At 51.3% G+C, this 22,772-nt stretch overlaps 1 protein-coding gene across 2 annotated transcripts; it reads left to right on the top strand.

Annotated features, from left to right (window-relative positions):
- The first annotated feature begins 6,002 nt into the window (after window positions 1-6,002).
- Window positions 6,003-21,867, top strand: TFRC (transferrin receptor). 2 transcript variants are annotated; one of them, XM_082054998.1, is made up of 19 exons: window positions 6,003-6,091; window positions 7,750-7,820; window positions 9,567-9,780; window positions 10,406-10,628; window positions 10,843-10,986; window positions 11,683-11,779; window positions 12,170-12,292; window positions 13,511-13,606; window positions 13,763-13,902; window positions 14,264-14,433; window positions 14,741-14,860; window positions 15,479-15,564; window positions 15,679-15,742; window positions 15,866-15,933; window positions 16,337-16,404; window positions 16,821-16,902; window positions 17,823-18,044; window positions 18,527-18,667; window positions 18,950-21,867. In XM_082054998.1, exons 2-19 carry the CDS (start codon window positions 7,788-7,790, stop codon window positions 19,190-19,192), a joined length of 2,334 nt encoding a protein of 777 aa, XP_081911124.1. In that variant the 5' UTR covers window positions 6,003-6,091; window positions 7,750-7,787; the 3' UTR covers window positions 19,193-21,867. The 2 variants fall into 2 exon arrangements, with proteins under 2 accessions (XP_081911124.1, XP_081911125.1); XM_082054999.1 differs by lacking the exon at window positions 6,003-6,091 and having other exon boundaries at window positions 7,768-7,820; window positions 9,496-9,780.
- Window positions 21,868-22,772: the final 905 nt, after the last annotated feature.

The raw sequence follows: 22,772 nt of genomic DNA, 5'->3' as shown, positions 1-22,772 counted from the left end.
TGAGCAGGGATAAAACCACCTGCCCTCCTCTCTATAGGTCATGCAAGGAGCACAGAGGGGTCCCCAGGACTTTGGGGGTCAAAATCCCAGCAAAACCTACTCTTTGCAAGCAAGGAAGCCCCGTTGAAAGAGCCAGCCTGTTTTAACCCCACTGGGGCATAGTGTCCAAGCGTGAGGCTCTCTGCAGGGTCCCCGCCAGCCCCTGGCAAGCAGAGCAGTGGCAACAAGAACTACCACGTCCTTGTGTGGTGGGAGAGACGGGAGGATGAGCCTCCCCACTGCAGCAGGGTAACAAAACCCCAGAGGTTTCTGAGAGGGGGTCCTTGGGAAACCCTGGGTCTGCACGTTCAGAGGACAAGGGCCCGCACTGCCCTTGACCTCAAACCTCTCCCCAGGCTCAGTGCTTTCCGGCTCCTCTCCGGCTGCCAGGCAGGAGCACCGGGCCAGCTGCGGACAATGCGGAGAGCCAGGCCAGATCCAGGTGCTTCCCCGGGAAGGATGCGAAGACGGGTGTTATTCCGAAGGGGAACTGTGGCCAGCTCTCGGCATTACCTGCTGTGTTTCCACCCTCTCAAATGCCTTTTCCTGGCTGCGCATGGCTCACCCCCTGCCTCCCCCACAGCCCCTTTGCTCCTGGAGAAGAGGCAGCAGATCACGTCCCAGACGCCGGTGCTTGCCAGGATCCCCCCCCTCCTCAGGCTGAACCGCAGCGTGTGCCGCAACTGTGGCCAGAGAACCAGAGCTATTGAGTGTGGCTGCATGAGCCTGGATTGCCGGGACTGAGCAGGATGGGGTGACCCTTCCAAGGCAGCAGGATGGCTTTTTCTGCAAGGATCAGATCCAACCTCTTCACCCCTCTTTCAGTCAGGGCAATAGAGAAATGCAGTGGTAAAGGCCAAAACCACAGAATCACAGAATGTCAGGGATTGGAAGGGACCTCGAAAGCTCATCCAGTGCAATCCCCCCATGGAGCAGGAACACCCAGATGAGGTTACACAGGAAGGTGTCCAGGTGGGTTTGAATGTCTCCAGAGTAGGAGACTCCACAACCTCCCTGGGCAGCCTGTTCCAGTGTCTGTTACCCTCACAGAGAAGTTTCTTCTCATATTTTAGTGGAACCTCTTGTGTTCCAGTTTGAACCCATTGCCCCTTGTCCTATCATTGGTTGTCACCAAGAAGAGCCTGGCTCCATCCTCGTGACACTCACCCTTTATATATCTGTAAACATTACTGATGTCACCCCTCAGTCTCCTCTTCTCCAGGCTAAAGAGACCTAGCTCACTCAGCTTTTCCTCATAAGGGAGATGCTCCACTCCCTTCATCATCTTCATTGCTCTGCGCTGGACTCTCTCAACCACAAGGTCTTCTAGAGGATGGGGGTACACGCAGTGTTGTGAAATCCTTGGATATTGCACTGCTGGCTGGGAGAGACGGGAGCAGAGAGGGCAGGATCTCCCGGGAGCTGTGCCTGCCAGCCCTGACATGGAGTGGGATTGCAGCGTGATTCCAAGGTCGCAAAAACCTGGATTTTCCAGCTCTCTTCTGGGACCTAAAAGAACTGACTGCACCCCAGTGCAGAGCCCAAGGTGAGCAGGGAGCACAGCTGGTACATCCCTCAAATCTGCTCCTAGGAAGGCAGGAGCTGACACTGCCGCTTCTCCGAGCATCTGTGATGCATAAGTGGCTGACACTCAGGGCAGAAGACCAAAGTCTTTCTGTTGCCCCCAGGTCCTGCACCCTGGGATGCTTCACAGCCTCTGTTTCGCAGAGTCCACAGCCCACAAGAGCCCTTTGACCACCTTCCACCTACGAGATATCACATCTCCCGCAACCCTCGGCCCCAGCCCAACAGTGTGCACTTGGCTGCAGCACCTCCAGCTTGGATCTTGGCTTTTCCATCCATTCCAGACAGAAGGGCCATGCTACTTCCAGTATTTCTTGCCATAAAACTGCTCAAGTCACCTCCCAATGCTGTTTTTGATAAGCTGATCACAAAGCACAGGGCACCCTTTCCAGCCTGTTTATCTCTGTGGCTCTTGTTTTCCCTCTGTTTTTCAACTGCCTTCCCAAAATGCGGGTAGGACAGCTGGTCACAAGAATTTCAGCCATGGTGCGAAACTGAAGTGAAACCATATTTTCCTTCCCATATTTTGGTCTCATGCTTCAACATTAATTGTACGGGAAGGACACTGTCACATCATGGGGTATTGCACAAAGGAATGCGGAGTCACTTGAGTCCGAGTCAGGAGACTCGCAAGCCCCTCAGGAGTTCAGGGGAAACAAGAACAAACCCTCTGCTGCAGCCAGGTTCAGAATTTAAATGTTCTTGGGTTTTCCCACCTTTTTTCCTGGTCTTTGGGAACTGGACAGAGATCTCCAGATGGATGGTGATGGCTCTTGATTTTTATGGGCCTGAACTGTACTAAAATCATGCACACAAAGACCATACATCTTGATGGGATGAAGGATGAGAAGTCAGTAGTCACCCATCAATCCTACATCTCCATCCCCACCTTTGGCCTTTCCCCAGCTTTGGCTATCTCTGCTCCTTGCCTGCACCCAGGTCAAGGTAAAGGAGGCTCAACTGCTCTCAGGTACCACATTGCATTTGAAAAACACTCATTTTAAGGTATTTCACTGCCAGTGCTGGCTACAGTGCAAAAATATCTGAGTTTCTAGAATGTCAGCTTGCTTCTCTTTTCCCAGGCAGGCGTAGAAATGGGGAACTGCTCCACACATAGTCAAACATGCTGTGAGAGGGCACAGAAAACACCTGCAGCGAGCATCTGCTGGGGCAGGTCGGGGCTGGCAGAGCGGGGCACACAGCTCCCGCTGCCAGCTGGGAGGCACAGCAGATGGAGATCACGGGCAGGAGTAAATCAGGCCATCCCTTTGCTGGTCTGCATTTCGGTGGTGCTCCCGGGAACCTCTCCAGTCTGAGCCCTGCTGCAGGCATCCCTCCTCCATGGGAGGCGCGACCTCTCCATGGAAGCCCCGCTCTGCTCGCGGCGCTGGCAGGCGGTGATCAGAGCCCTGCCCTAGCACGGTGTGCAAGCCAGCACTGGTACTGGCGCTGCCAAACTTGGTGGGGGGGTGGGGCAGGACTGGGGCTGTTTTCCCCAGGTTATGTGTTCCTGAGCAGCAGGCTGCAACCAGACCATCACACTGAGAAACAACCGGAGGATCCAGCCTGCAGGACTGATATAATCTCTTTCTGAACTCTCTTAGACCTTCTGTTTCCACCCAGGCACTCAGCAGCAGCACATCCGAGTGACGGCTGTGTCCCCCATGACTGGCATCACCACACCGGTGATGGATGGAGCTGGAGAAGGGAGGGCCTTGGCACTGGAGCCTGGATCAAACCTTCTCTGGCAAACAGAGCGGGTGGGTCTATGAGCACATCTTGCCCGAGAGCCGCTTTACAGGAGCCTTGTCTCCAGACAGCTGCATCAAGTTTCAGATCTAGTTAATCCCCCCTTTATCGGCACAGGAATGTATTGCTTTTCACAAAACATAATCCTCTTTGCAATCATGTGTTCTGCCAAACTACAAACTTTCTGCTCCCGTCCTTCTTTCCTGGGTGAGAATTTGAGGCAATAATCCAGGCCTACCAGTTTATTTCTTTAATGAGCAAGGGACAAATTAGCGCGGCATTGCAGAACACATGCACACCCAAAACCCGCGGCGTTCCCCAGTTCCGGCACTACCTTTGAGGGATGCCCAGAGCTGAAGGACCAAGGCTGGAAGCAGTGACCTCCACTTGCACTGGAGTTCAGGCAGACAGGGCAGAGGAGGCTGTGGTCACAGCCAGGGCCCACTCATGAGCATGGGCAATGCTGGAGGCAGCAAACGTCAGCAGGTGCTGGAGAAGGGCGAGATGTTCTGCAGGGTCCATGTCTTTAGGAGATTAGCCATTGGCTGAAGGGAAGCAGAGCAAATATGACAGCCCTGGTAGTGCTGGGGAAGCTGCGGTGGAGAGACCCTGGCAGGGGGACATCCCTTCGCAGCCCCAGCTGGTGCCCAGCCAAGTTGTGAACCTCAGCTCAGCATCACACTGACAGCTGGAGAGAGACTCTCCAAGGGCATGGGTGGCTCACAGGTTCCCTAAATTCCCCCCCAGTATATTATTTACCCATTTCACCATAAAACCACTGAATTGCCTTCTTACCCGTTGCTTCACCTTATGAAGCACACTGAAAGAAGATGCGTGCTAGGTCTTTGTTTCCCCATCCAACCAATATGTTCTACTTCTCCTTCAAGTTCCTTAGAAACAAAACAGGGAACCCCACCGCTCTGCACCTGCTGGTTTTAGAGATGGAGCTCTGCACATTGGGGAGCTCCCGCCACGGCGTGGGGTCACTCTGCCTGCCCCAGGGAGAGGGCTGGACCACTTATTTTAGAGTTGGAGTAGTCCCGTGGTGCCCAACATGGATGCTTTCACCTGGGTGGCCACATAAACTGCTCTGCAGGCCACATGCATCCCATGGCCTGACATGGGCTGTCCGTACTTCTAGTGTTTATGTACCACTGGGGCAAGACATGAAGGAAAGGCACCCTGGATGCCTCTGCTTGTTCAGATCTAAAAGGGCAGCCCTGAGCACGCGTGGCTTGCTGGGACCTGAAGATGCCGAGCGCTTCTGTCGAGGGTTAAGATTGCGGGGTGACAATAAAACCCTGGCAGATGTATTGTTAACCTCCTCTCCCCCCCCACTTCCCCCTTTTGCCCCTCCCTCTCCCCCTTCCCACTCAGCACAGGCGATCGGGAGGAAAAGAAGAACAGAGAGAAGAGAGTTGGAAAAATTAACAATGTTTTACTAATGCTACTAATAAGAATAGAGAAAATAATACAAAATATACAAAACCAATCTTGGAAGTCTCAGCAACTGCAGAGCCGGCCACCAAAGTCCTGGATTAGACTCTGCAGCCAACCGGAGCTGGATTCAGTCTGTCACTGGCCTCAGTTCGCAGGGATGAGTAGCAAGATCCTCTCCTAATGTCAGCCATAAGGAAAAAGGGAAAAAGGGGAAAAAAAGGCTGAGATCCTTGTGATCTCCCACTTTTATATGAAGTATTCACATGAATGGAATGTTATACACAGTTGGTCAGTTTCTTAGTCACTTGTTTCTCGTTGCCCCTCTCACGAGATGTCCATCTGTGTTTATCAATAAGTTTGCATTCCATTGCTAGGTTTACCAAAACATGTGTCTGGTTCTCCAGGAAAATGCAGTTAATATGAAGGCTTTAGCTGACAGGCAAAATTCACTGAAAGAGAAACTTGGCTTTAACAAAACCAGGACAGCTTCCCAAGCCAGAATGAGTCCTGTGTCTGGTTTGTACCACCCAGGGAGGAAAATGTTTTTCCTGCCCTTCTCCCTCAAAATGCTGAGAAGGTGGGAATGATGCATCTGTGACCTGCTCTTTCTTGTGGCTCCTGCATACTGTGGTAAACGCTTACACATCCTGTGAAGGGGTGTTAAATTCGTCTCTATGCAGGGCGGCTGCCCTGCTCCCAGCCCTTCCCGGGGGGAAGCTGGAACTCACATCCACCCAATAAAACACAAGCCGCTCCTCAAGCGGCTCCTCCGCCGCCCCGAGGGCATCTAAAAGGGATTTAAAACATCTATTATATTCCTTCCCCGCAGCGGGGGCTGCTCGGGCAGGGCAGCAGCAACCAGCCAACAGGCAAAGCCGGCAGCAGGAGATTCCCCTCCGCCGCTGCGGCGACCTAAGGGCTGCAAAGCCGCCCCCGGCCCCCGGGCAGCGCCCACCACCGCACCGCCGGGCCCTTCGGCCGGGGTCTGCAGGCACCTAAAGCAGCGGAAGCACCTAAAAACGGAGAACAGGCCGCGGGGAGGTGCCCGCGCTGGGCAGGGGCTCCCCGGGACCCGCGGGGCTCCGGGGCGCTGACAGCCGGGTACCGGGAACTGTCCGCGGCGGGAGGCGGCCGTGCGGCGCGCGCGCCTGCGGTACCGGCGGGGCGCGCGCTGATTGGCTACAGGGCCGCGGGGGCGGGCCGCGGCCGGGGACGTACCCGAGCGCTGCGGCGGTTGGGCAGCACTTGGGTCCGGGCGAGGACACCGGAGGCGCGGAGGGTGAGCGGCGGGACCCGCGAGCCGTTGGGCGGGCGGGGAGGGGCGGCGGTGGCCGCTGCCCTGAGGCGAGGTGGCGCGGCCGAGGAGCGGCGGGCGGGCGGCACCGGCGGCGCTGCAGCAGCAGCTCCGGTTGGCGGCGGGTGGGCGGGCGCGCACGTGGCTGCGGCGGAAGCTGCCATGGCCGCCCGCCTGACCTTGAAGGCGGGTAGCGGGGCAGCCCCGCGGCCCGGGCGGGGATGCGGCTGCAGGCCCGGGCACAGAGGAGACGTGCTCTCGGCGGGCGGCGTATCGCCGGGCACGCTTATCTGGCGGCCCGCAGGCGGGCCCTGCCCGCGATACCGGGGCGCCCAGCCCTCGCGGGAGGCTACTCCTATGTTATTATTATGTTTTCTTTCCCCTTACGTTATTTTCAAGGGATTTGGGGTTATTGGCCGACCCCTGTGCTGTTTGGCGGGAGGAGGGAAGGCACCCTGTGGGGTGCCGGAGCGTGGGCTCCCCCCCCTGCCCCGCTGGTGGGAGGGGGTTCGGAGTGGGGGGCTCGGGGGGTGCTCCCGGGGAGCATCCTGCCAGGTGCTGCGCCCAGCGGTCTTTTGTGCTGCCATGTGCCCTTGGGTTAACTGGTCTAGGAGACCCTCCACACGCACACCCTGTTGTGCCCTGCCCAGCCTGAGCCTCAGGTTGTCACTTGGAAAAGGCTTCTCAAAGCTGCCAGGGATTGATCTCCATATGCTCTTGCCCTAAACAAAAGGTAAACTGAGCAAATGGCCTTTGATCTCCAAATAAAACCTGCTTAGGTTGCAGAGCTCCCAGGTGTAGAGCTAATCCACGTGCACCTGAAGACCAGTTCAAAGCCATTTCCGAGCAGCACTGCTTGAGGCAATGCTCAGGTTGTGCATGCTCCCAGCCTGAGCACCTGTCTCAGCTCAAGCTGGCTGGTCAATTAATTTACAGAGCTTTTTCAATAATATTTTCAGGAAGAAATGCTGAAGTAAATCAGTTACAGTTTGCCTTTCAGATAAGTTTGCTATCTAGAGAAATGCAAGTGAAAAAAGTTACTGAAATGTTTTTGGACAGTTGCTCTTGGCTGTTCTGTCAGACTGTCCAAAACTGGAATTGCCTTCATAATGTGGTAAATAATATAGCCATCTATAGGCACCTTGCGACTGGAAGTGTTTTGGCAGAGTAGGAGTTTGTCCTGCTTTGCATTATGACCATGCCACTTCTGGCTACTAATTGGATTCTTGCCTCCATCCTGTCATTGAGACAGACCACAGGAACCTTAGATATGTGATGTCTATTGTCACAGCTGAGCAAGTGCCTCTCATCAGCCCTCCCTGAGCAGAGGTGGCCTTACCATTGCTAACACCCTTGCCTGAAATTAGCTGTTTGAGACTCTGTTCCTCATTTATACACCCCTGTCCCCAGAGTTCAACGGAGTCAGGTTTTTTTTTGTCAGAACTTATATTTGCAGTGGGAGTATGTGAACTTCTAGGTTGCATTCAAGGTTGATGTAGGTTGACCAACATTGTGACTTACGCAGAAGCACGCACACAAAATCCACAGGCAAGCGTTCTGCTAGTGGCAATGACAGACATTGGGTGTCTTATGTAGAGGCAAGGGAACAGTCTAACGTGACCTGTTGTGTTCTGAACTTCTAGGGCTTTGGTCAAGTTGGTGGGCATTCCTCCAAAAGGCGATGGACCATGCCAGAGCGGCGATCTCTAACTTGGTAAGACACAGTCCCCCTGTGCCGTTTGTCTCTTGGTGGGCTGATCATACTGCAGAAGAAAGGTTCAACCATGTCCATGTTGGTATCGGCGAAGATGATGAATCCAAAGCAATGTTAGGTGCTGCTGTGTGGGTTGTGAATCCGATGTCACTGTAGGTAGCTGGACGTGATAAGGAAGTGGCTTAAGCAGTTCAGTGCTGCTGGGGTTATCGTTAACTGTCACCATGTCTTGGGTCTCTAGGGAACCTGATGAGGAGGAGGGGTTAGCCTTGAACAATGTTCCAGGAGGAAGTGCTGCAGAGGAAGCTGGTTAAATGCCTATCAGGACAATCAACACGTGTTCTACTATGTTACTTTGGGGGTGGGAATTCAACCACAAGTCCAGCCTTTGAATGCAACCTGCACTTTGAAACAAATGTGCAGGACGAGGTAGCTCTGAGCTTGCTCAAGCAAGCCCACTGGTCCTAAAGACTGTGAAATGACCCTGGGCTCAGACTGAATGTGGTGGTTTGGTCTCTAAACGAGTGTGGAGGCTGTGTAGGGTTGAGGCATGTCCTCTTCAAAGTGTGAGGGAAGTCGAGCTAGTAAGCAGCTGAGCAGGGGAACTGCTATGATAGATGCTGCCCTTTCTGAAAAGTGAGCAGCCAGCCACTTTATTGCGGGTAACGTGGGCAGGAATGGAACTGCACGTCTGAAATTACTTTGGTTTAGTTTTGACCAACCAAGTTGATGTCTGGTCTCTTCACCTCCAGCTACTGACTTGTAAATTGAGAGTGAGCTGAGAACTGTGGGTAAGCTGCTGAGATTGTAACAGGGCTTGGGTGCTTACCAGCGGCTGCTTCTCCGATGCAGTGGAGAGTGGCTGCAGGACTGTTGCTCCCAAAACTCTTCCTCTGGCCTTTGAGCCAGCCTGCTGCCCATCACCAGCACAGCTATGGCTGCGGGCAAGTACCGTGGCTCTAATGGAAGCTGAGTGCTTCTGCTCAGTGCCTGGCCGCGCCTGAGCTGAGTCTGTTAATCTGAGCAGTTGTCTTGCGCACAGGCTGCTGTTCTGTGGACGGTTGGACTGTGCGTTGCAACCGTTTAGAGGTGTGGGCTGCAGACTGGAAGCTGCTCTGCCTGGGTGCTGATAAAGACCTGCTGAATGGTTCCAGTCACTCTCAGCTTTCATGTAGCTAAGATAGCAGGATTCCCATGGGTCATCTCTCTTCACCCTGGCTGCTTTATAATAGCCATCAATAGTGTAATTTACGAGTATCCTGAGGCAGTTGAATACAAGATTGTCCAGATGCTGAATGGGAGTTTTTTATGTCAGAGTGGATTTGGCTCAAAGGCACAACTATGGAGGACTTGCCTGCCTTCTCCTCTGTCCTGATCAAAGCTTCCTTCTGTGCAAGTTGCGTGTGTTCAAGTCAGATTAAGACCAAGAGTTTGTGCTTGGGGTCACCTGGGAAATGCTGATGCCATTGGCCATGTCATATCTGTAAGAGACTCCAATCTAGACTTTGACCAGTGTGGCTGTGAACTTGTGCAGGGCAAACAGATGCTGAATGGACTCTGGAAATCCTAAATAACTGTCTGTTCAAACCAGCCAGCCTGACTTACTGACAGCCAAATGCCTGGGCTGGGCTGGAGCGGTTTCAGATGAAAAAGCTGTATTTGTTTTGGAGCACAGGTGCAACTGGCTGCAAGGACTGTAGGCCGGTGTAACAAAGTCTTCCATCACATCACTGTCTTTCGACACAGTTCGGTGGTGAGCCGATGTCATACACACGCTTCAGCATTGCCCGGCAAACAGAGGGAGACAACAGCCATGTGGAGATGAAGCTGTCTGCTGATGATGAGGATGGAGGGGAGCCTGGGAGACCAGAGCACCTGCACACCATCATGCCTCCTCCTCGGAGGAGTGGCAGGAACCGCTGCTTCCTGGTCATTGCAGCCGTCCTCCTCCTTTTGATTGGTAAGGAAGGGTGGGATGCAACTGCATGAAGTGGACTGTGGTATTTAGCTTATCTGAGGCTGTTAACATTTGAACCTGTATTGTTTCAGGAGATAATTAAAGAGCCTGGATCCAGGCTGCAGCCTCTTATCGCTAACTCTAAGTATGTCTAGCTCAGGCTTACGGTACAGAATTGACACAAAAGTGAGAAGTTTGACAGCGGAACTGTGGCTTAGCTAAATGGCAAACCAGTCCGTGTGTCAAGTGTACGGGTTTTCCCCAGATTAACTCCTAACACTTTTCTAGAAATGTGGGTGAATGTACCAGTAAAGCCTCTGGTGCTCATCTCTCAAGGGTTTTAATGCTGCCACTGACCTAAACTAAGCATTCTCCTTCCCAAGTGGTGCTGGAGGGACTCTTGTGCCAAGCAGAAGATCAGATTTACAGTGTACTTTAAGATGTGCCAACTCGGGCAAAATGTCAGGCCGTATATTCCTGTCTGTCGCTGGGTATGCCAGCTTATCAAAAATGGAGGGAGAACAGAGGTGCATCTTAACCCTGAAGCTGCTTTGAATGCACTTGTATGGTGTGGGGCTGGTTTGGGCATCTTCCTGCAGCACAAAAAAAATATCTGTTCTGTCCATAGGGTTTCTGATCGGCTACTTGAGTTATCGTGGACGAATGCAGAAGGCTGGCAGGTGTCTGGATGGAAGTGGCAAGTGTGAGATGACTCCTACTGCATCTTACTTAGCGGATGATGATGAAACTGAGGAAGAAGAGGTTCCTGGACCACCTGTCCTCTACTGGCCCAGTCTCAGAGATCTATTGTCAGATAAACTGTCAGTCGAACGGCTTGAGGTCAACCTGAGGTAACAGTTCCAGAAAGTTTAGCTACAGCTATGGGAGAGACAGAGCCTGTGAGCAGAAATTGAGCTCCTTTGGAGAACAAAGGACTTAAAGATGTTTTGGGGTGGCGTGCAGTTAAACGTGGGCTTAAGTGGCGCATCCAACTTGGGTTTGCAGGCTGGAGCACTGCAGTGCAACCTGGTGCTGTAGCCTAAACTGTGTATCTGTTGCCTACAGGCAAAGAGCAAATAAGTACTCTTTTGAAGCTGGCGACACTGAAGATCAGAGCATTGCCAACTACATTCATGACCAGTTCACCAGCTTCCTCTTGGATGAAGTGTGGAACGATGAGCACTACATTAAGCTGCAGGTCAAAGGCAGGTACGTTAACGAAGCGATCCAGATCTCCTTATGGTGTGGTTATCTGTTGTCTTGAGCAAACACATGATTTGTGCTAATAGCAGTGCTAAGACTGTGAGCCAGTTACCCCTCTCCAAAGAAGGCCTCAATCTAACCAAACAGTAGCTGCTCCTGTCTCAGGCTTTCTAAATCCAGAGTGTCTGGTAGCAGCCCTCTGGATTTTTCCTGGGGCAACTGTTGCTCAAATCATGCTTGGGGAGGGGAAAGAACAAAATTGAGTAAAAACTCAGCTGAAGGGCAGATTCCTTGTGTCTAAAACTGCTGTTGTGGGTGACTCTGTCTTGGCATCCAGACGTGTTGCAGACCTGGCTGTGGCCCCTGCAGTAGCTCAGGGGGGTATCAGCAGTCATTGTGTTTGCTGGCAGCTCAAACCTCATGTCTTCTTGTTCCTTTATGTTGGGGAAAAAAATTAATTTGCTTAGCTCCTCTTAGGAGGGGTCTAAGAGACCTGGAAACACAGATTCTTTCTGCTACTTTTCTTAGAAGTTATCCTTCGTTAACATCTCTGAGCAACCCCAGAGATTCTTGCACACAAGTACTGGAAGGCTCAGTATTGACTTGATCAGAACTGCTGAGGCACAGACTGAAATATGTGAGCCAGTTAAATATGGGGTTTATGCATGAAAGAATGTAACACTGTCTCTTTACATTCAACAGTAGCAACAACAAAGTGTCTGTTGTGGAAGATGGTAAAGAAGAGGAACTGGAGAGTCCCAATGCGTATGTGGCGTACAGCAAGACTGGCTCAGTTGTTGTAAGTGACTCCAAGAAGATCCTGGAAATGTGCTCGGACACTTAACCAGATGGAAATGTAAAAAATGTGTCCCTTCAAGATACAGAGTGTACAAAGCCCTCCCCAGTTAGACCTGGGGGTGGTGATAGGGACAGTGGGGTGAGGAGTGGGCTCACATAGTTTTATTACTTCAGCAAGATGCAGAAGTAACTGTTTAAACTTCTCTGCTGGGATGCAGATGGGAACCTTGACAAAAGTGCTACTCCAGGAGGCATGTCGCATGTGATCAGACTTTACATTGCTAAGCTTAAACTCCCTGCTGTTAATGGGAGTTACTGCCACTCTGTAGGCTGTTTCAAGTATTTTACTGATGTAGGACTGCTGCATTTGTAACCAGTGTTTCTGTTCCAGGGCAAACCAGTGTATGTGAACTATGGACTGAAAGCTGATTTTCAGAGGTTACAGCAGCTGGATGTGTCACTGAATGAAACTATAATTATCTTCAGAGCTGGAAAAATAACCCTGGCTGAGAAGGTAAGCAGTCTGTGCCCCAGAGCTTGATCAAAATAGGCAGCAGAAGGCTATGCTGCTTCCTCTCAAAAACACACCTCTGTGCATCCATTCAGGTCTCTAGAACTTGTCTATGTAGGCTTGTCCCTGCAGGTCTGGTCTTGCTTGTTTGCACTAAGCCTCCATGTGCAGGTCTGGACACCAGCACTGAAAGGAACTGGATACCATTCATGGTGTTCTTTCTGGCCTCTGGCAGTCTGTCTGAGGCAGCCAAGTGTCTGAAGAGATGGAGCTGGGAGGCACAGGGAGGCAGCCTGGGGGCCAGAGGGTGCAGAGCCGACTGGTATTGCTAGAAGGGGAGCAGCCTTGCCTCCAGGGTACCTCTTGCTGCTGCAGCCAGATACTTTTCGAAGCTTGGCTGCAGTGTCTCACTTGGGCCCTTGCTGACTCTTCACTTGGACCAAGTGAATGTGCTGGCACTGTGTGCCCAGTCAGCTGCCTTGTGTGTTGCTGTAATGTTCCCTCTGCAGCAAGTCAAACCAAATGGTCAAGTAGCCCAAAGGATCCAGGTCCTTCTGTATGTAAACCCGTTCTAGTTTTGACCAAGAGCTGCCCACCAGGTGGGTATTCCTGAGGAGGCTGGGCCCCAGGATTCCTTCCAGTCAGGCATGCATCACAGACAGAGGCAGAGCTGAAAAGTGCTTCCACAAGGGGTGCTCACTAGTTCTCTGGTTCCCTTCCCACTTTTCCAACTGGTGTCTGACCTTGGCAAGAGTATTTGTGCTGATTGTAGGAAGCTGGGTTGTAGGTGCATTAAACAGGGACCTGACTAGACCACTCTTGGCTTTGTTTTCCATGTGAAGATGGTCCTCCACTGGTTGCTTACCTTGTCTTGAGACTAACCTAATCTTGGGAAAACAGATGGCCCATAATCAAAATCAATTCATGTATTTCTTCTAAGCTGCTCTGAAGAGCAAGTGTGAGCTGAAGGAATCGCAGGGTGGGAGACTAACCATGGAGTGTCCTACCTGTTCAAAGGCATTAGACACACTCTACTTGGAGTAGTACTGAGCTGCTGGTATTCAGCTTCCCTGTGCGTCTGTCACTGTCAGGTAGCTGTTAAAATCTGCAGTGGACCTGGGCACTGAGGAGCACAACCCCTCACACCATTATTCCATGTACTTGCCTTAACTCCCCTTGCTTGCAGTGCAAATGTGCAGTTAATGTTACTCTTTGCTTCAGGTTGCAAATGCCAAAGAGGTAGGAGCAGTTGGTGCCTTGATGTACCTGGACCCCTCCGATTACAGGAACACAGATGCACTTGTCCCCTTTGGACATGTGAGTATGCGACTGGCTCCCCTGTTTGCTGTTCTCTTGAGCCCTTCTCACTGCAGACTGCAGCGGTCCTGCAGGCACAGCAGTGCTTCATGCCCTTGTGCGAATGGAGACTGTCGGGCTCCTCTGAGACTTGAGGACTCCTCTTGTTTTTCACAGGCCCACCTTGGAACCGGAGACCCGTTCACCCCAGGCTTCCCTTCTTTCAACCACACCCAGTTCCCACCAGTGGAATCTTCTGGGCTACCTCGCATTGCTGTTCAGACTGTCTCTAGCCAAGCAGTTGGCAGGCTGTTCAGGTAACTGTTTCTCATGGCTTGCAGGGCTGTGAGGATGGTGCTGAGGTGCTGTGAGCCCAGGGAGCTCTCTGCTGGTCTGTGCTGTGTACCGCAGGGAGCACTTACTGGAACTGGCTGGAGAAATGTCACTTGTATCCATGCTTCACGTCTTAAAGACTGTTCTTAACCTAGTGTTGGGTTCCTCTTGGTTTCTGCATCCTATCTCTCTCTGCGTAATTAGTGGGATGGGACTGCAAGTTATTTCCTGAGCAGGCCCTGAACAAGCTGCACCTGCAGTTACAGGCTTGCTTTTTTCACAGGATAGCTAAAAGAGGTCAGAACTGAACAATACTTCAAAGGATCTGTTTTTTCCCCCCCCCAGCAAAATGGGTGGAAAGGAATGCCCTTCGGAGTGGAAAGGTGGGGTCATGGGATGTAAGGTGATGCCGGAGAGCACAACCAACGTGATGGTGAAACTGACTGTGAACAACGTTATGGCGGACAGGAAGATTCTGAACATCTTTGGTGCTATCAAGGGACTTGAAGAACCAGGTAACAGCAACTGCCTTGTGGCTCAGTCTTGAGGGCACCCCTTCCTCTTGTGTGATGGTCAGAACGTGACAGCTGCTCCCAGAGAGAGACAACCAGTTCCTCAGCAGAACCAAGACCCTTCCCAAAGGGTCAAGGGAAAAGCTGAACCGTGCTGCTGGGGAAAGGCTAAATAAAAGCAAGCGGTGTGCTGGATTCAGGGCTCACACTCCGTACTCTCTTCCTAGTACAGAAGCTCAAAGCTGCTTTTCTGATAAATGGTGGTTGCAACCTGAAGCTTGCTGCTCAGATCTTGATGTCTCCTTTATAGATCGGTATGTTGTTATCGGAGCCCAGAGAGATTCCTGGGGCCCAGGAGCAGCCAAGGCTGGTGTTGGAACTGCCATATTATTGGAACTTGCCCGTGTGATCTCGGACATGGTGAAAAAAGGTAAATATTTGAGTACAAAAGCATGGGGTTGGAAGGTGATGCAGGTTTAGCTCTATATGTGTTAATGCTGCAGAGCCCAGTTGCAAAATAATCCTTTAGGAAGGCGCAGAGAATCTGACAAAGCTTCCTGAGAAGCTATTACTTGTCCAACCTAGACAACTTGTCTGCAGTGAGCACTCACTTCCAAGGGACTGCCTGCTTGTATCTGGTATGGCTTGAATGCAAGAATGTCCTTGGATAACACATGGTGGAAACCTCAAAGCTGAGCTGTCTATTGGACAGCCAGGCCTGAAGGCGGACAAATATTCAAGTAGTTGGTCAGCTGGAGTGGGGGGGCCTGCATGGTGGCACTTAGTTTAAGTGCTCTTGTCTCCAGGGTTAATTTTGGACTCTGGCAACTAAACAAAAGAGGGAGGAAGTTCAGACAGCATGGTTCCCCTCCAGTGTGGGGGCACAGGGTATGGTGTCTGTGCAGCCACTAGTGTGCACGGTTGTCTGCAGCAGCCAGAGTGCTTCAGCTCTGAGGAGCGGGCGATTCATCAGCCCAGGCTCTCAGTGCTAATCTACATCTCCATGGGGGAAGGGTAGATGCCTCAGTCTCTCTTTATCTCTTTGCAGATGGCTACAAACCAAGGCGCAGCATCATCTTTGCTAGCTGGAGTGCAGGAGAGTATGGAGCTGTTGGTGCTACTGAATGGCTGGAGGTACTGTTCTTTGATAAACTTCTGCGCAATGACTGCGCAGTTGTGATTTTCTGTTGTGTGGATTAAACATCTTGGTGTTGTACTGCTCATCTTAAAGTATTTGTTTTGTTCTAGGGGTACTCTGCCACGCTGCATACCAAAGCCTTCACTTACATTAACCTGGATGCTGCAGTCCTAGGTGAGCTGCTGCTCTTCAGTTTCTTGAAACTGAGTGGGACCAGAATAGCTTGACCTTAACTGATCATCTCTGGCAATAGTGGTTAATAGTGCCGGCATGTCAAACACCCTCTCTCTTTTGCAGGCTCCAAACACATGAAGATTTCTGCCAGCCCGCTGCTCTACACATTACTGGAGAGAATTATGAAGGGGGTGAGTTGAAGGGTCTTGGGCTAATCAAGGTGACTGTGATTTTTTTTTTTTTTTTTTTTTTTTTTTAAGGAGGAACTGAAAGCAGCCAGACCTGTGCTGGGTCACTTTCTCCACCTGAGGAGGAAGCCCCTTTTATCAGAAAGGGCTGAGATCCTCTGGAGAGCCCTGTCTGAAGTCAGCTGGGCTCTGGGAATTGCAGTTCACGCATGCAGAGTCTAAAATCGGCGAATGCCACAGTTCAGTGGGAGGTGAATGTGTGTTCTGCGTGAACCGTGCCTGTGTGGAAAAAAGGTCAGGGGAGCACACCTGACTTTGGCATCTGCACAGCAATGCAAGCTCCAGGGTGGACCTGGAGGCCCAAACAGAGGTCAGGACAAGTGCACTGACTGTCATCTCTGTGCAGGTGAAGGACCCGGGAAAGGATAGAGGAAACCTTTATGACAGAGTTGGCACTGACTGGGTAAAAACAGTGTAAGTATTGTTGTCCTGCTGTTGAGGAAAGCAAATCTCCATAAAAGAGCAAACTAAATGCCTTCTGCTCTTTGTGCTGGAGTGTCATGCTGCTGTCAGGGCAAGGCTTTACATGCTGCAATGGGATCAGGCAAGTGTGAACAGTACAGCACTAGCTGTGCTTAGTGCTGCGCCAAGTGGCCTGTTGGCAGCTTTTGTGGAGCGAGAACAGCCTTGTACAAGGACCAGTGGTCAGAATTGGATGAGCAGCTCTCTGCACATGGCTGGGACTCTTTGTCAAAACCAGCCTTGTCTAGACAGGGTAGTCCATCTGGCTCAGGGCTTCAACTCTAGGGCCTGTAGCTTTTCTCCTGGGATGGCCAAATGAGTTGGTAATTACTCAGTACATGGTTGGTTTTTTTTTTTTTTTTTTGCAGTGTTCCTCTTGGTCTGGATAATGCGGCATTCCCTTTTCTGGCCTTCTCAGGAATCCCTGTGGTTTCCTTTGGTTTCTACGATGTAAGTATTTCCTACCTGTCTGCTGTACAGAGCGCTGCAAGGATATCTGTTCCCCAGCTTGCCAGAGCACAGGGTGCTGTCCCAAGCTCGTCACCCATGCGGGAACCTCTCTGGGGGAGGTGATGCAGCCTCTGGACCTGGTGGCTGTGGCGGTACTTGCTGTGAAGGTGGCTCCTGGGGCATGGTTGGCCTACGGTCCCTGTTCCAGAGTCCTGAACACTCGTTTTTTGTTGGGAGAGGGGGAGCTTGCTCTTTTGGAGGCTCAGAGGTCAATGATTCAGAAGCTAAAAGCACTGAAAAGATGTCAAGCTGTTGCTGCTTTGGTGAAAGACTATACTACAGCCTGCTGGTCAGCAAACACGGTGCATCGGGGAAGCTGTACTGTTGGCCAGAACAAGTACGAATTCAGACTGTTCAGGTCTGCTCCTGTGGCTTGGATCTGGCAAAAATGGCATCAGCCAAGCAGCCCCTCTGTTACTGCAGATGTGCAGCTGGAAACCTTTCCCAAAGCAGCTTCTTCTGCTTATGAATGCTTGGATTTTGTTAGTGTCAGATATGTTCCACAAAAATTGAGTTATCCTGCCAAGAAGTGTTGGTGGGTGCTGCCAGCACGTACCAAATTGGGTGCTGGGGTTTGCCCACCTGTGCTTCTGCAGTGTACTCTGCAAAAAATTTATATGTCTTTGGATTTAACAAACTGGCAGAGCATCCTGCTGATTGCTGGAAATGGAGGGACAAGATGCAGGAGCTCAACTCCTTTCACCTCTGCCTTGTGAAGTTTTTGCTACCACTCAAATCTCACTGCTTAGCAGCACAAGGGGCTGAGATGTGGTGGAAGCAGCAAGCAAGCTGTAGTAGGAGGTGAAAAGTCCTAGCTGGAAAAGCACTCTTGCCTAACTTCAATGCCTTTTTTCTTGCAGAAGGATGAGGAGTACGCTTTCTTGGGCACTACTCAGGACACTGTGGCCAACCTGAAGACAACTGATAACTTGTATGATCTTATGCGTGCTGCTGCAGAAGTTGCTGGACAAATAGCTCTCAGGCTGACCCACGATCATGAGCTCTTCCTGGACTTTGAGAGATATGCTGAAGAACTGCTAGCATTCCAGGAGAAGTTTTTTCCCTATGATCGGGATGTGAAGGTGAGAAAGGCTCAGAGTGCACTGAATCCCTGTAGAGGCTTATGGGGCTGTGTGCTAATAAGGCTCTGCTGCTGTTGGATACAACAGGGTGAACACCTTCCTGCTTTGGGCATGAGAGCGTAGCGAGATGTGAACTGAATTGGCATTCCTCATAGAGCAGTGCAGGCAGAGTAGCTGTGGCAGACAGATTTAGCTCATCTGACTGTGGTGAGCTCCTGAGGAAATGTATGTGGATGGTTTCTTGTCTGGTTGTCATTGACAGCATGGTGCAGCTTTGCATCTCATTTGCACCTCTGCTGAAAGCCCACGAGAAACGGTGGGTGGGGAGAGACGTCACTGAGCTCAGTGACCTCAGAGGAGCCTGCCAGGAACTTGCTTTGTTACTTGATTAAACTAGCGGAAAAAAAAAAAAAGTCACTTTCTCTTGGTAAGAGAGCAGCAAAAGAAGAAAATCAGGTTTGCTAACAGCTCCTCCCTCACAGACGCTGGGACTGACCTTGAAGTGGCTGTATTTTGCCCGTGGTGACTTCCAGCGAGCTACAGATGCACTGAGAAGAGACATTGCAAACAGTGACAGGGAAAACAGGATTGTCCGCAGAGCCCTGAATGACAGGATCATGAAGGTGGGTGACTGCAGCTGGTTTTCCTTCTTTCACAAAGGAAGTGCTGGCTGGGAAAGGCCTAATCCTGAAGAGCCATGGGTGCTGTGCAGACCGGTGTCTCTTCTGCTTGTTTAGTGTCAATGTGACAGACTTCTGTGCTTGCCATCAGGAGAGGGTCTGGCCCTTGCAGAGCTGCTGTGGGAAAGGGTTGGGTGGGGATCAGAGGTTGGGATCTTGCGATGAAGCAGGAAAGAAAAACTTGGGAGGTGAGACTGTAACCTTAAATTTGCATCTCTGCTCCAGGTGGAGTATGACTTCCTCTCCCCATACCTCTCACCAAAAGATGTTCCCTTTCGCCACATCTTCTTCGGCAAAGGCTCCCACACCCTGCAGAGTCTGCTGGAGAACCTGGAGCAGCTGAGAGCCAACAAGGAGAGCGTGGACGTGAACATGCTGAAAGAGCAGCTGGCCCTGGCGACCTGGACCATTAAAGGGGCAGCCAATGCCTTAGTGGGTGATATCTGGGATACAGACAACGAATTCTAGACATGGCAGACACCTGGTTAAGGTACAGGATTAGGGAAACCCACTCCCTAACATGGCATTATTTTTCTGTAGATTTTTCTGGCAACGAATCTTTTTTTGACCAAAGTTGAGCATAAAATTTAAATTTCACCTTGACAAATTCATAGGAGGCAGCTTTAAAGCAGGTACTAAGATTACCATGAAATCTCTGACCAGGCTCCCATCTGACCACAGTCCAAACCGGTCATGTACAGCTGCTTGTGGGGCCTGTTCTCCAGTGTACTTGAGAACCAGCAGCTCAGGTGACTCCTGAACTGGTACCTTGTGTGGGGAGGTACCTCATCTATTTAGGATTTTAATTATTGGCCCCCTAAACTTAATGACAAAATGGAATAGATTCCTCTTAACGCTTGTAATGAGGATCCCCTCTCTGGCAGGGAGCTGCAGAGACCAACCCATGGTTCAAAAATAAAACAGCATAGTAATAGCCCACAAGTGCTGGATTATCAGTAAGCTCTGAAGTGCCCGACCTGCCTTTACTCAACAGCAGGGTCCCAACAATATCTTGAAAGCTTGCTTCTGCTGAGGCAGGTCTCAATACCCAGGGAAAATGACCCAAAGATTATCTAATGCCCCTTTTATATCCTCAGCTGGCACCTCAGTGAATCCTGCAGCATTGAGAAATGGCTCTAGACTGACACTTCAGACCTTCCTGCTCTGGGGCCTTTTCTGAAATAGAGTCTCTTGCTGGCCAAACCCTGTTTGAGTGATGCCATTTTGCAGGATGGCTCTTGTTTGGCACTGAGATATTTATTTGTTTATTTATTTATCAGTGACAGCGTTCACTATAAATGGTGTGGTTTTTTTTTATAGAAGATAATTATCGGAAGCAGTGCCTTCCATAATTATGACAGTTATACTGTCGTTTTTGAATAAAGCAGCATCTGCTATTACAATCAAACATGATACTGGAACTTTGCATTTAAAATAATCTAAACAGGCCCTTCAAAAAAAGTTTTTGAAAACTAGCAATTAAGCTTTCTGTGGCAAAAACACTCCTGGAAGAAACTTAAAGGTGTAAACCCGGTAGCAAGTCTCGGGGTTGCACTCCAAAGTGATCCATGAAATGCTGAAAATCTGGATGGAAACTCAAATACTAGAAATTTGGCTTCCCTGTGGTGTCTGGGCCCCTCTGTGGGTTCAGACTCCCTCTTTGCTCCCCTTTCTGGACAATGTGTGCTCGCAGGGGGAGCACAGCTTCCTCCCTGGCCTTGCTGTGTAGCCCTTGCTCCGCTTGTGGCAACAAACGAATTTCTTGTACCTCAGATTAGGCATTGTCCCAATTTTTTAACGGCAGCTTCCTGCAAACTTCCAGTACCTTATGTATCATGAAACTTAACTGACATTATCGGGGGCAGTGTCTTCCATAATGTGTAAAGAACAAGGTAGTTTTTGCCTACCACAGTGTTATATCGGAGGCAGTGACCTCCATATGTTGCACTATGGGTGTACGTAATTATCGGGGACAGTGTTTCCCATAATTGTTCTATGCTTATCATGCAATGTCATCTGCAAAGCTCGATGGTTAGTATCTAACACGGATCAATTTCCTGCAGTCCTATTTTTTTTCCTCTCTCCTGTGGTGATGCAGATACAAACTTCGGTCTGTTATGTACTTCCTCTACCTTTTCCGTAGGCTGAACTGTTTTCAAATAGCTGTGCTGTCTTGAAGTGGCTTCCTGCCTCCAGTCCCGGGACTGGTGCTTGAATGTTTAGTAGAAACTAGGCTAGTTAGACTGTGTGCTCTGTGATTTAGTGAACTTCCTTGAAATCAGTTAAAGACCTGGGGAAATAAAGATGAATGTAGGGCTTTGGGCTGCCTGCTGTCCGGAGGGCTCTGGTCACTGCTCTGGCCCGGTGTGTGTGCTGGTTCACAGGCTGGCCCGCTTGGGCACTAGGGTGATGCTGGTGTGTGTGTGCACAGGAGGCTGCTTGCTCCCCAGCTCTTGCTGTAAACTCCAGTCTTGCCTCCTGGGTGATGTGTGGAGGGGAGGAAATCAGTGATACCTCTCTCTGCTCCCCGATCTGAAGCTGAACACCGCTGCTGTGTGACACCTTTGCTGTTCCCAAAAAGCAGCTGGCAGGCTGGTGCCAGCCCTGTAGTATGGTGTTTAAACCTAAACCAAGCGACCTGAGCCCTGGCAGTGGTCCTTGAGGGGGAAGAATGTTGTTCAGCCTCCACAAGGAATAGGCAAGGAGGAGCCCCCAGCCTGGTTAACTGAGCTCACTGCTCACCACCTTGGAGGGCTGGATTGTCACGGGTCTTTCTGGAAGCCTGATGCCCAGACTTGTGCGACTTCTTGCTCTTCCTTAACTACCCTGCTCTCTCTCTCTGAGGCATGTGTGCAGCCCTCTGTGTTACTGTTTCCTAGTGACACTTCTCTGGATGGCATTTAAGAGCTGCAGTCTGGGAGTCCTCACTGTAGCGTTTGCATGCGTCTTGATGTCAGACTTAATCACGCGCTTTACAGCCAGCAGAGGAAGACAAAGCCTGTCTCCTGGTGAGGCAGCACAACTGTGACTACTGGGATTTCGGGATGCCTTGCTCTGTGCTGGCGTCTGACTGGTGTGGGGCGCTAAACTCTCTGGGTTATGTGCTGTCTGCTTGAATAAAGTTTTGAAGCTTGAACACTCAACTCTTCTTGTGGGGTCTTTTAAAGCCATGATGCTGTTGTGGCTGGGGCTGAGCTTGGGCAGAGTTTGCTCTCCTGCCCCATCGGGGCTGGTAACTAGTAGCTCCAGTCGCAACTTGTTGATGTGCAGTAGTGAATCTGAACTTCACCATGCTGCTGTAGGCACCAACAATGAGGACTGAAGCTGTGTCCTGCTTTGTCCCTTGCCCCTCATCACCCCTGGATCAAGGTGCAGATGGGTGTTTGGTTACTGCTTAGAGCCCCAGAGAGCTCTGGCAGAGTGGGAGCTACATCCCCAGCCCCAGAGACCTGTTCTCACTAGTTTGGGGCTTTGCATTTTAAATATGCTTGGCTTTTCTCAGCTGTCTCCCCCAACCCTCTGCTTTACAAACACTGGATACTGTGAAGATGTGATGGTTGGGGTGGGAGGCAACTTCTCCAGGAGCCTGCATCTTATGGGTCGCCCGGGCACAACTCTGGTCCCTCCTCTTGAAACACGGATGATTTACTTGGAAACACCTTGTTTCCCACATATCGCTGCCCAAACCTGGCAGAGCTCCTCTCCCTGCAGTGACCGTGCAAAGCGGCCCGAGAGGCAGGGCTGGGGCTGTGCGGAGCTCTGCTGCAGCCGGGACAGGGGGTGCAGCCCCTCCCCACCCACCTGGCAGCAAGAATTTCGGCTGCCCCTTGGCAGTGCAGGGCAGCCTGTGCCCTGTGTCACGGCTTCTCCCGGAGCGGTCCCGGGGCCTAGCGCTGTCCTGCGGTGAGTCTGTCCATCCCCGCACCCCACTCCTCACCCGTCCGTCGCGACTCGGTCGGTCCGTCCACACATCCCCGCGCCGTTACGTAAAGCGGCGACGCGGCGCCTTTAAGAGCGGGGCCGGCCGGGCGCGCGCCGCCCCGGGAGC

Source organism: Streptopelia decaocto (genome assembly GCF_964273445.1).
Source record: "Streptopelia decaocto genome assembly, chromosome: 6".
NCBI classification, from domain to species: Eukaryota; Metazoa; Chordata; class Aves; order Columbiformes; family Columbidae; genus Streptopelia; species Streptopelia decaocto.
The sequence above is the reverse complement of the archived record's forward strand: the minus strand, read 5'-3'. Positions and strand labels throughout refer to the sequence as shown.